Source organism: Malania oleifera, chromosome 8, assembly GCF_029873635.1.
Source record: "Malania oleifera isolate guangnan ecotype guangnan chromosome 8, ASM2987363v1, whole genome shotgun sequence".
Taxonomy (NCBI): domain Eukaryota; kingdom Viridiplantae; phylum Streptophyta; class Magnoliopsida; order Santalales; family Ximeniaceae; genus Malania; species Malania oleifera.
In genome coordinates, this window is record NC_080424.1 from 79,241,625 (window position 1) to 79,255,208 (window position 13,584).

At 41.2% G+C, this 13,584-nt stretch overlaps 2 protein-coding genes across 2 annotated transcripts; both read right to left on the minus strand.

Annotated features, from left to right (window-relative positions):
- Positions 1 to 494: 494 nt before the first annotated feature.
- Positions 495 to 9,880, minus strand: LOC131162754 (uncharacterized). Its single transcript, XM_058119358.1, has 3 exons — positions 8,109 to 9,880; positions 7,517 to 7,955; positions 495 to 617 (listed from the first exon to the last, which is right to left on the minus strand). Exons 1-3 carry the CDS (start codon positions 9,878 to 9,880, stop codon positions 495 to 497), a joined length of 2,334 nt encoding a protein of 777 aa, XP_057975341.1.
- Positions 9,881 to 11,774: 1,894 nt separating this feature from the next.
- On the minus strand, positions 11,775 to 13,373 carry LOC131162755 (uncharacterized). Its single transcript, XM_058119359.1, has 2 exons — positions 12,658 to 13,373; positions 11,775 to 12,612 (listed from the first exon to the last, which is right to left on the minus strand). Exons 1-2 carry the CDS (start codon positions 13,371 to 13,373, stop codon positions 11,775 to 11,777), a joined length of 1,554 nt encoding a protein of 517 aa, XP_057975342.1.
- Positions 13,374 to 13,584: the final 211 nt, after the last annotated feature.

Below are 13,584 nucleotides of genomic sequence, written 5' to 3' on the forward strand. Positions count from 1 at the left end.
ACACACGGGCCAGCGCAGGACAAAGCAAAGAAATAAAAAAAAAATCGGTCTGCTGCACTTCTGATTCTTCTTCTTCTTTTCATTCCTCTATGTCTCTTTTCATCTCCATTCTCTCTCTCGTCACTGCCCCGCATTCCGTACCCAAGTACACACTCGCAAAGAAGCAGTTGTCTCTCCCGTTCCAGCATCAACTCTGGACAACGACCACTGCTCCGACCACCGCTGCAACTCCGGCCAACCATTAGTCTCCCTGACAGCAGGCACCCGAGTTCACCTTGCTGTGGTACACAGTCACCAAGACTCCAAGCTGGCTGTCTCCAATCTTCTTCGGCAATCCATCCACTCGCCTTTAGTTCCTCTACATCACACAAGTCAAGAACGCCGTGGCAGACGGACGTTACACCAGCTCCGCCGGAGCATAGCTCTTCGCACAGCCAGCACTGCTGCCGCGGCACATTGCCGAACTCCATCGTCGCCGTGGCCATCTTTCAGAACTAGAACTCACCGCAGCCAGCAAAGCCACGAGCCACAACCTGCAAACTCCCCACAGGCACCGTCATCTCCGACGAAGCCTCCACAGCCTGCGTCAGCCTCGACTCCGGCACCGGTGGTCTACGCTACTGCACCGACAACCCCCACAGTAGCCAACCACCAGAAACCCGAGCAACTCCATCATAAGCCGCCCCCTGCTGCACTCTGTAAGCCCCAGTAAACACACACGCGCACATCTATATGTTCTATATATATACATGTACATGTAAAGTTTAAATTTTTTATTATAAATTAATCTGGTTTATTATATAAGTATATTTGGTTGTATTTAAGTCTTAAAGTTCAAGTTTTTATTTTTATTTTTCTCGTTTCTTTTATTTGCATGTTGGGTACGATTAAAAATCATATCTATTGTGGTATTTAGGTGCGTTATTCAATCTAATATTTGTGCTAGATTAGACTTCTTGTATATCTAGGCTATCGCACGATGTACTACATTCTACTATCTGATCTTGCAATAGTAGATTTCGTCTCTGTTTATATAGCTAGTGCTCTGCTGTAGTATGTCTGGTGCGTGTATACTCCTATTGCTGTAGACTTTATGTTTAATATTATTATTATTATATTATTGTGTTAGTTTGTTTGTCACACTAATTTATTTATATTTGGGTCTTGATTTGTTGCGTTATGCAGCCGCGATATACGGTTTTTATGATTTGTGTCTGGACAGATTCTTACTATTTTTGGGTTAGTTTAATAGGGTTAAGTGTGGTGATCTGTATTTAGTCATATAAGGTAATGGTCTTTAATGCGGATATTTTTATAGTCGCGACTTTGTCCTAGATACTTTCGTTTATGTTAGTATTTAGTTTGGATTGTTACTATTTTATGAATGTTTAATACTGTAACCCGAGCAAGTAGTTGATTCTGTAATTATGGTACTTAATCACTTACTTGTTTAGGGCTATTATGGTTTTCTGTTGAGTGTATGTGCAATTTAATCTTAGGGTTTTCTTTATGTTGATTGTTATTCCTTTTTTACTGATATGATTTTATTTCTGTGAGTATTTAGTCTTCAAGTCGAATATTTTGATTAGTGTTTGACATATAAGTGGTATCATTTATCATTTAGGTAGTTAGTGGGTTGGTAGCAGGTTGTATGATATTTCGTATGCTATTGTTAATATAATATTTATTGGTATATTCGTATTAGTCACTATTAGGCCTCACCCCCTTTTTTTTTTCATAGACTGGTTATGACTATTGTTAAGTAAGTCCTGAGTGTTGTAATACTTTATACATACACTATGGTATTTATTGTCCTATTTGAAAGTTGTATATTATTTTAACCCAGGACATATGCTTATTATCATACCGATTTTTACTGTATTGTGATAAATTTAAGATTGTTTAACTTATTTTATCTTATTAATATATAGTTTAAAACCTCACATACTAGTATATTCCTTTATAACAAAGAAAACTATTGTAAAATTACATTAAAACTTGGAGCGTATTTTATCAGATATTTTACTTGATTGTTATTATCCCTATGATTTTTTTAATGCTAGAGTATGAGCCTTCGGGCTTCAAGTACTTTAAGCTCTGAGGTGAAGTCTATTATGTTATTTTATAGCGTATATTTATTTATCTTATTTGTTTATTTATTTTTGCATGTGCTATTTATAAATTTATAAAAAGATGCTATTTAAAGTACTTATTATATAAACTTGGGGAAAATTTCAATTAATTAGTACGTTCGTAGAACAGGGCGCGTAGGGGTGTTGTACCTTCCCCGGCGTAATCGAACTCCCCCGAGCCAACTCTCGGGATTTAACGTAGGACGATTCTACCCCTTAACGGATAGTACTGACATCCCTCGTGTTCTACCACACTAAAAGGTCCTAGGGTCGATCTCGAAATTCTAGATTTCACTCCCTTTTTGAAATACTTGAAAAGATTTTAATTCGCTGCTGGGGCAACACGCGTCCCAGACGGTGCGAACAACTTTGGCGACTCCGTGGACATTAGAGAGTCGAACCATTAATTAATAGAAAGTATCAAAAAGTGCAATAATTTAAGATAAACTTTTGTATTATTACTCATATGGTTTTGTTTTATGAATCCCTGTTTTTCTCTATTGTAAATAACTTGATTAATTGTAACTATTTACTCCATATTTGTAAATAATCCCTCTAATTAATAAAATATTTATTGTGTTTCCTACTTTTTTCCTTTTTATTTGTTTTTTGTAATAATACATTTTTGTAAGAGCATTTTTTTTGATAAGATAGATTTATTGTAGGATATTTGAATAAGAATATATTACGATATGCTGTCCCCACTACTAATCGTAAATATTTTGTTCCGTTATTTGTTGTTTTCCTAAAATTTTGTGAACAAAACAGTATTAATTGCTATATTGTGTTTCACTTTATCTTTTGTGACTATAATACTTATTTATACCCTCAGACCGTATATATAATATAAATTGTAGATATCTGTTTTTTATATTGTTTATAGCATGTGAATAAATGTGGGGATAGTGGGAGTAGGTTACATTTAAATTCACACACTCTCACGCTCTATACCCGGGCTTTACCTACTAAGATTAGATAGGGTGTTAATAGAGATGTCATGTGGAAGGGCTTGTGGGACCTGCGAACCACTCCGCTAAATTTAAACTTCGTCCAAACCCCTTTGGGTGAGGATGGAGGTTAGATCTGGGGAACCTTGTATATAGGATTAGAGACTTACCCACACATACTTATTTAGTCTTCCCTAACTAGGATAGAGTCATGAAAGAACCATGTATATATATACCTACCCCGGTTGGATAGAGCCACATCCTACTCCCGACGTATGTCATGTTGTATATATGTTGTGAGATACGTTTGTATATCTCATTCATTGCATCCACTTAGATATGCATACTACTTAACAATATCTAGAAAAAACCCAATACTGAGACTGGACCATCTTGCAAAGAATGAAGAACTTGGCCCAAGCATTTTAAAATATGGGTAGGCCCAACCTTTTCAAATAACTCAGGCCGGATTCTTAAAAATAAACTTGGGCCCGACCTTTTTCCTAAGGCAAAACTCCCCCGGCCCCAGGCCTTTAATTGTTTTCAAAAAGGGTCCAACCCAGATTTCAAAAGAGGACTTTAACCCCGTGCCCAACTATTGGGCCAACATTTTTCTAACGTAATCCAACCACCAACTCCTTTGTTTCAACTAGGGCCTAGCCTATCATGAATATAGTTCAAAGCACATAATTGAAAATACTTGAGGCCCAAGTGCACATTAAAGTCCACAAGCACACATTGAATGAATTAAGGGTTGACCTATGCCTGGGTCAACCCCTAAACATCAGAATCTGACCACTTCATAGAATGCCACCTTTGGGATTCATGGACCTAATAATTCATGGGACATGATGGTTAAGGGAGACACCTTGAACGAATTGTGGCCCATTCATTATGGTTCAATTTAATCTTGGATAATGTTTCATTAGTGCGAATTTTTTCTAGAATCTCTGATAAGTTGTCATTTAGGTTACCTCGTATGATATGCAATTCATCCTGTTGTATATATAAGTGTACTGTTGCATCTATACAGAAATAACACCTATTGCATACCCTGATCATGCATCAAAAACACATTCACTCATGCAGTCACATAATGTGCATTCATGATCTAAAAAGGAAATTGGTGGTTTTCAGGTTCAAGAGGTCGTTTTGAGTCCTATAAGCAAGAATTGAGACCCCACGCATCCCCTTCCCAAATACCATATCAGGCGACGAGGAGAGAACAATGAGTGAACAATTTGAATTATTTAGAGTCTGGGTCTAGATAATAGGGCAAAAAGAGCTAAAGTGATACCAACCCGATATTTCAGTATACCGGTTTTGGATTTACTGTATGAATAAGGGAATTTTGGCAGTGCATATTGTTGTATCTCAGGAAGTAGTTTAGTGGAACTCCGGCTCAATCCCCAAGGGTTCTACCCCAGATCATGGACACATTACAGTCAGACAACACCACCTGGTGCTCATGGGGGAACCACTGGATTCCAAATATGCCTCCTTTCATCCCTCTGCCTATGCCAGCACAGCGGGTTCACTAGTGGTAGGACTCTCCATTAGTACCTTCTGCTATGGGGATGAACAAATAGTGAGGGACTGAGGCACCCTGTGATCTAGTGGAAGAGCGTCTAAAGCAATGCGAAGGTTAAGACTCTAGATTCCATGTTAAGATTACAACCATGATCTGGGCTTGGCTGCCCCCAAAGACTACCCTACCACCAAAGTTTTTCAAAATGCCAGACTTTGAAAGTTTGACGGGCCCGGTCGCCCTTGAACACATTTAGTGATGTACTGGCAGCATTAGCCGCGTACTCAGACGCATGAAAAGCCTAATGATGATTGTTTCTTTCAGAATGTTCTGGCCAGGTCTGCTCATACCTGTGCGTCTACATTCAGCACTTGATAGGCTCCGGATCTACACTTGGAAGCGACTTGGCCAATGCCTTTGTGTACTCACTATCCGCCATGTGACGGAAATGGCCTTGACTGACTCGAATGGACGATAACAAGAAGATGTGTGCGCCTGTGGAATCCACGAAACATTTAGAGAATATGCTTATAGGTGGAGGGAATGTCGATCCCAAGTGTGACCCCCTGGTGAGTGACCCGAGTTGGGACCATCTCTTGCTCGTGAGCACATTAAAAGACCCTACTGTACGCACTTTCGGGTTTGAGCAACTCCCATGATTTTATGGATATTGTGGGCGCGGGGAGGAAGGCATTGAGGTGATATAAGGGAGGTCTAGTCAAGGATAGTTGGCTCGGAAACTGGTTTAGGCAAAAGGTGGACCTAATCGGAAGGAAGGAAGCAAGAGGCCACCAAAATGATACAGGGGCAGTTTAATTGGGAGAATCAGTACAACCAGCAGGTGGGAACAATGGCCCAAGAGCACAACTTTGGTTTGAGCCCCTGGTAAATTTCAAACGGCGCATACAGGCAACATTTGGCACCCCAGATTATTCACTCTGGTCCACCGAATCAAGCATAACATCATGATACAGATGTGATTCTTAAACACCCCCTTCGAAGGGGTTAGATATTTCCATTACCATGTACATAGCCAAATATTTCATTTTCGATGCGGGAAAGGGGATGGTATTTGCAATCCCTCCGGGCGCCCGTGCGAACCCTCTCCTACAGGTATGATCGTGGGGTTCGCTTGTGCCAGTACCATGCTACTCTCCGGATTATTACATATAACGCTCATGGGCTTGTAAGTCATAAGACCTGCAATCGTTAAGAGATGCAGGATGGTAGCTTGATGACAAGCATTAACTAGGAGTATCCATGGGGAATCACTTTGCCCAACACGAGGAAGGAAGTGGTTAACATATCAGGGGGTTCCCAAATCAATCGCCGGTTTCAGTAGTTATCCACCGAGGTCGAATACGTGATGGAGTACCGAAACTTTGAAAAATCTAATACTTTTGCAGCCATTCCGATGTCTTTTGTTTTCCATTGATACTTCTGCTTTCCTCTGTAACGTTGGACGCCTGTGTACACTGTGATATAGTTACTCTATATCTCAACTAAACATTGAATTATGCATTTTTTATCCCGCCAGCTATCGCACTCTGCATTCATGAGTGGGTTCGACCAAACTTTGTTTACTTATGTTCAATGCCGGATTCTTACCCCGGGAATAGTACACCTATTGCCGTGTTCATGAGTTAGGAAAAGATAGTCTAAAGGATTGAAACCATCATTGAAAAAAAAAAAAAAAAAAAATTTCAGACGTTATAAAGACATCATCTTACTCTTCTCAAGAATCCACGAAGCGGCTATGTGTTATAATTTCCATAATTAATCACTCGTTTTGATCAAATGATGGCTGGCCCTCTTTGGCCGACAGTTATCCCTAAAAGAACCTAAACAATGACTTTTCCATTATTTGTAACCAAAATGAAGCCCGAATGTTAAACCAGCTTTCCTTAAACGTACCGACACCCAACAATCCAACCTGGGTTTGATCCTGTAGCGTTGACACACATCATTTGCAGACACTAGTCATTACCAAATGATGGTAAGGCCATTTTATTGCTATCCAAAAGAAAGTAAAAGAGAACATCCATGACAACCCTGTGGAGCCTGAAAAATTCATTCCTTGATTAACTTTGTGAAGGATCTCACAACCCCACACTGTCACCCAGTTTTAGGAAGATTGGTCCCAATTGAATGCAATGAAAATGAGGACAAGATTCCTTCATAAAAGGAAAAGTGACAAGTTCGCAGTAAAAAGAAGAATAAGAAGATTAAAGGTAAAGAAAAGGAAAAGAAAATAGGAGGAATGAAGACCAAGCATGATACGTATTATGGACTTCACTCACCTTTCTCCCCTATGCCGGATTTTGACCCAAATTACCACCTTGAGATTGAAATGATGATCTTGAGCCTTATGTAACTTCTTTCTTCTTTAACCATATCACTTTATTTTGACCTACATTATTGGTCCAAATGAAAGTTCCGCGCCCCCAGATTGCATAACCATTATTGGCTTTAATTATGATTTGTTCAAGACGTAACAATCATGATCGTCCACAGAGACGGCTAGCTCCTTAGGCAATCAAGAAGTCCATGGAATCATGGTACCCCAGGGCTCTCGGAGAAGGGTGGGTCCCCGGCATTCTGGTAAAACCCAGTGCATAACCGTGTAGCAAGGGGCCCCCCATAAGGTGATAAACGTGGGCGGCTCGTTAGCGTTCTGGGCCATCTTAAGTGGAAGTATATCCAGAAAACCCATCCATGAATGAAAACAGGGCATGTCCCGCCGTATTGTCTACCAGCACATCTATGTGTGGAAGTGGGAAATTATCTTTAGGGCTAGCTTTATTCAAGTCTCGATAGTCAACACAGACTCTCACTTTTCCATTTTTCTTCATTATTGGAACTACATTGGCCATCCACTCTGGGTATTTGGCTACTTCTAAAAAACCAACCTCAAACTGCTTCTGTACCTCTTCTTTTATTTTGATCAACATATCTAGGCGCATTCTCCTCAGTTTCTGTTTTATCGGTTTGCTATCTGGGTAAATGGGTATTTTATGTGTTACTAAGTCCGTATCCAATCCCGGCATGTCCTGATATGACCATGCAAAAACATCTTGGTATTCCTTCAGAAGGTTTATCATTTCGCATCTTTCTTTTCCTCCCAATAGTGCCCCAATTTTTACTTCTTTTGGTTCCTCATTAGTCCCCAAACTTATTGTGACCGTGGGGTCACTACTGGTTAAAGTTTGTTTTTCATCTGATTTCAACATTCTTTGCATTTCAGGTGATAAGTCAGTCTCCTCTTCTATTTCAGCTTCTAGGATTAAGTTTTCAAAGTTAACATCAATTTCTGGCTCCTGAATACTGGTATGATTATTTTCCCTATCCCTGCATAAAACAAAGGTAAACAATTCTTTGACAAATGACCCAATAAATGCAAAAGAAATGCATACTAGTTTTATTTGATGAAAAAGACAAACGGTCCAAGGCAATAATGTCCACGGATTACAAAAAGAAAGCAAAATGAGCAAAAGCTATTACATGAAGTGAATTGGGTAATCAAAAGATGTCCAGTTCTGAATTTCTGTTCCTGTGGTTAATGGGTAGATCCTTCTACTTGAGTCATTCATGTGGTCCCCTGATTCCAAGGTTAATATGCTCATCTGTTTCATTTCTTCCTCAAGAGTGACTTGATTGCCCTTTCGAAAGGTCTGATTCATTGGCGGGACTTCTACCCCCCATTTGGTACTTACTCTTCCTGTGCGCCTCTCGATTCGGAGTATTCTTTTCTCTTCTGCCTTCTTCTTATGATCAGCTAAAGTAGGAGTATATCCGATGCCGTATCTCTCATTCATGCCTTCTAGTAACAATGGCATTGCGATGCCCTGAAGATACTTCCCCAACCCTTTTCCTGGGCAAAACCCTGATTTAATCATTTCAGTAGCCACCATACGCGTGGAAGAAGAGATCCGAGGTTGAGGGATAAAAGATCCCTCCATTATAGTAATGACGTTGATGATCTCAAATGCTCGGAATGAATCTTCGTGGGCTTCTTCAGCTGCTTCCACATAGGGAGTGGAAGAAGGTTTAGTAACCATTATATCGGTTTCTCCATAAACACATACCAGTTTATCCCCTACCACAAATTTCACTCGCTGATGCAAAGAGGAGGGAACTGCCCCAGTATTATGTATCCAAGGCCTTCCCAAGAGACAACTGTATGAAGGTGTAATATCCATGACTTGAAAAGTGATATCGAAGGTTACGGGTCCAATCTGAATAGGGATGTCAAGCGACCCTACGGACTCTCTTCGTGTTCCATCGAAGGCACGCACCACCAAATTGTTGGGTGTCACATAAGAAGGATCAATGGGTAACCTCTGCAGTGTAGTCATTGGCATAACATTGAGGGATGACCCATTATCTATCAAGACTCGAGACATCATATGATCCTTACATTTGGTGGATATATGCAGCGCCTTGTTGTGCTCCTGGCCTTCTGGCGGAATTTCTTCATCAGTAAAAGTGATGTAGTTGGAGGCCGCCAGACTTCCGATCACATGATTGAATTTATCAACGCTGATATCCTGGGGAATGTAGGCTTGATTTAGGACTTTAAGTAACGCCTCCCGATGGGTCTCTGAATTTAGTAGAAGTGACAAAACAGATATGTGAGCCGGCATTTTCTTTAGTTGGTCCACAATGTTGTACTCGCTATGCTTTATTATCTTCAGGAATTCTTCGGCCTCTCCATTAGATATTGGACTTTTCACTGCCCTGTCTGGTTCCCCTGCATTCTGCCGATTTGTTTTAGAAGAATCTGGCATATACACCCTACCACTTCGAGTTATCCCTTTCACCCCTGCTATATTGCTGGTGCTTCCTTCAACATACGCTTCACATTCATATTTCCAGGGTATTGCTTGGTTATTCTTGTATGGGAATTTCCTGGGAGTAGAGATCACCAAGCGAGCTGGCGCTTCCAGTGTGGGAAGAGCCTTGTTCATGGTAGGTATGAATGGTTGATTAGTGCACTGATGATATACCGGCCTGTTTTCCCCAATGACTGTAATCTCTCCACTTTTGCGGGTACAACCAATCTCTATAAACTTGTTATCCACCATCTTTTGCAAAAACATTCTAAAAGTTACACACTTTTTCACAGATCTTCCTTCTTTACTTTGACATAAACAAAGTGCATTAGTGGGGCAAACAGCCTCTTGCCCTATCCGACCTGCCGCAATAAGTTCATTGAACACCCAATCTAAAGACATTTGTTCAAAATCCACCTCATTCGTCCCTTCTTCTATCATTCCGACATTGTTACCCCCATGATTGGGCAAAGGGTTCCCTTGAATTCCGGGTTGTTTATCATCAAATGCTAGCCATCCAGGCTTCTCTTAGTGTTTGAACCTTATTTTTGAATGCCCAACAACGTTCAATAGTGTGCCCGGGAGTGTTAGCGTGATATGCACACTTGGCTTCGGGGTCATACCATTGTGGAAAAGGTGCCGTAACGACCGTTCCAGGAATGACTGAAACTAAGTTCCTCTCCATCAATTATGGGAATAATTCTGAGTATGTCATTGGAATAGGATCTATCCTTCTCATATTTCTCTGGATGCCTCTATCATGAGTTCGCATATTCGGTTGGGCGGGCATGGCCCCGGAAGGAACAACTTGGGGTCTACCTCCCGTATGAACTGTCTGATTGACAGAGGGCTCGAAAACAAAATTCCTCCTAGCCCCTTGGCCATGCTCTCTTTGATATTGTTGTCTTTGAACCATCTGGACCTCTTCTTCCTTTTTCTTGCTTGTCCACTTCTTGCCTAGACCAGTCTCTATACTAATACTTTTAGTTCTCCCAACTTTGATGGCCGTCTCAATCCTCTCTCCGGTAGAAACAATGTCCATGAAGTCATGGGGGGTTGCCCCTAGGAGATGCCCGAAGTAAGGATCTTTCAAAGTATTCACAAATAGGGAAATAGCCTCCCTATCTTCCACCGGAGGATTGACTTGGACAGACATGTCCCTCCACCTATATGCATATTCTCTAAATGTTTCGGTGGGCTTCATTTGCATACTTTGCAAGGTCATACGATCGGGTGCCATTTCTATAACATGGCGGTATTGAGCTATAAAAGAATTAGCCAGGTCTTTCCATGTGCGGATCCGAGTCCGATCTTGTTGAATATACCACCTAATAGCTGCCCCTGTCAAGCTGTCTTGAAAGCAATGCATCATTAGTCTCTCATTATCGGAATGGGCAGCCATTTTTTGGCAATACAGGCGCAGGTGAGTTCGAGGACAATTAGTTCCATTAAATTTTTCAAAATCTGGTACTTTGAATTTTGGTGGCAGGGTGACCTTTGGCACGAGGCACAAATCATTGGGATCTACAGAGTCAAATGTATTGGATCCTTCAATAGCTTTCAGACGTTCCTCTAGTACATCGTATCGATGTTCAGTTTCAGATCTGTTCACCCCCAAATCAGAAGCTACTAATGGGGGAGTCCCCACTACTGGAAACCCCTGTGCTGGTATATTAGGGATGAACGGGGGTATACTTGGCATTGAACCCTCCATGACGCCAGGTAGTGGAACTGACGTTTGTCCATGTACTGGGGTAAACCCTGGAGGATGAGTAGGATCCATATCTATCTCCGGATCATTCTGCATTGCTTTTCCTTTGTTCGTCAACAATTCCAGGATCTTGCTCATTTTTTCATTCAATTCTTCTTGTCCTTGCTCTATGCCCAGGACTCTACCTTCCAATTGTTCACTCATTTCTTTTGCCCTCTCCTGGTATTGTATTGATGCGTGACAGTCTCAATGTTGCTTGCTTAGACGAATTCTGTCGCTAGGCACTGCAAACCAAAACTTTCCCTTTTTAGAATCGTGAATGCATAGATATGAATGCATGAAATGCAATGGTCTTTTCAAGACATGTGTAAATTTCACAAATATGAAACATATGTATGCAACCTAATGTACTCCAATCAAGGTTCATGGAAGAGATCATCATCTTTGTAGAAAATAAAATCCGCTTTTCATTAATAGAATCCTTTCATACAATAACAAATCTAATCAAATATCAAAATCTGCTCATGATTGCACAATCTCTGCATTTTGCTGTGTCGTCTTTCTACGCAAAGCCCGAAACGTGGCCTCCCAGTAGCCTGCTTTCGTTATGCACGGCTGCATCTTTTACAATACTTGATTATACTTGCTCCTCTGCTCATCCCCCTGCCTCTCCAATTCTTGTATGTAGAGCGATTTCTTTTTGACTTCGGTATGGGCATCTTCTAACATTTGAGATTTCTGTTCAAGTGCTGCTTGAAGTCTTCGTCTTTCCTTCCTTAGAGCCACGACCTCTTCTTCTGATTGTATGTACCGAATCCTCTGTCGCTTGATTTCCTTGCGATAGATAGAGACTAGAGCCTCCTTTTGCTGATTCCCCACTTCTGCTCTTGCATCTCCCTTTTCTACTGGGCATGGATCCCCTTGTGGCTTCAATTGTATGCACGCGCTTGGTGATTTAACATGCTTAATAACAACTTCTGGGATTCTTTTGAGTCGGGGGTTTACTCGGTTTTCCCGCCATACTTCATAATTTCCTTGGACTATGGTAATTCCATCACCTGGACCTATTAGGTGCACATGTTTCCAAGCCACCATGAACTTTCTAATTTGATCTTGAGTGTCTCCTACTTCATATGCGAAGTCCGAGCCGGCTAATCTGTGAGTCATAGGCACAAACTGAGACGCTCCCACTTGCCTTCTTGCCAACAAAGGAGCGTATGCTATTCCCCCCCATGGACCTAATAACGGGACCCACGGGAAGTTTCCACATCGATACATCATGTTGGAATGGTTCATCCATGGCGCTTGCCAAACTAATCCCAACTCCCTCAGTTTATGTAATTTTTCATTCCAGTTAGCCTTGCTCCTTTGAATATTCTGCTGAGCCTCTTCGAACTCGGCTAAGGGGATTCGAAGAGCTGAAAAGGTGTTACGGTACCCCCCTTGGTTACTTGGCAGGTGACTGGAAAACCAAACATAGAGTAATGATACGCAACATTTTAGTCACTCCTGACCCTTGCTCCTGCATTTGTTAAGAGATCGAAAGGTTTCTGCCAAAATCCCAGGAACCGGATTAGCCCCATTTTTTACTTGCACCACGAAAGAAATAGTAGATCTATCAATGGTCCCTAGTTCTTTGGGAAATATAATTAGGCCATATATGGCCAGTGCGAACAAATGTATCTGAACCTCTTCACCTTTCTCCTCTTCCAACAACTCCTTCAAGCATTTCCAAGTGATCCTTTCGATTTCCCCTGCCGTTCGTTGAATCTTGACCCCAGCAAGGTTATACAACTCCCGTGCTAAGGAAATCCTGGAATCAGGCACATAAGTGCGGTAGGGTGATCGCTGTGTCATCAAATGCAGTAGCGAGGAGTACTCTTCAATTGTAGGAACCATGTCGATTCCATCTATCGTAAAACATGTGTACGGAGGATTCCAGAAGTCCACCAATGCCTTCACCATCTGAAGATTCACCGTTATGTGTAACAAGAAACCGATATGGCCATATAACTGTGAGAATTCCAAACGGCGTTGCGGGGTCCAATCCTTCCAGATAGTTTTTAGTTCCTCCCGGGAGTTGGACCGAGTATATAAGCACACTTTGGCAGGTAATTCCACTTTTGATTCTTCGTTCAAGCTATCTCCCCACTGCTTTTGTTGTCTTTCAGAATATAACTGTACTACAGACTCAGTTTCCTGATAAACAACAGTGTCCTCCATAACTGAATCTGATCTCTTCTAGAAACCTTGGGAAAGTAAATGGGATGCCTATATGGATGCAATATGTTAGCAACATTATCATATAATTCAAAGCAGAAACTTAAGATGTGACTACCAACTTATCGGAGATGATTATGTCAGCATGTTTATGAAATTGAGCATGGGATGCATGATTATGAGATATGTGAATGCATAAGTATTTAATGCATGA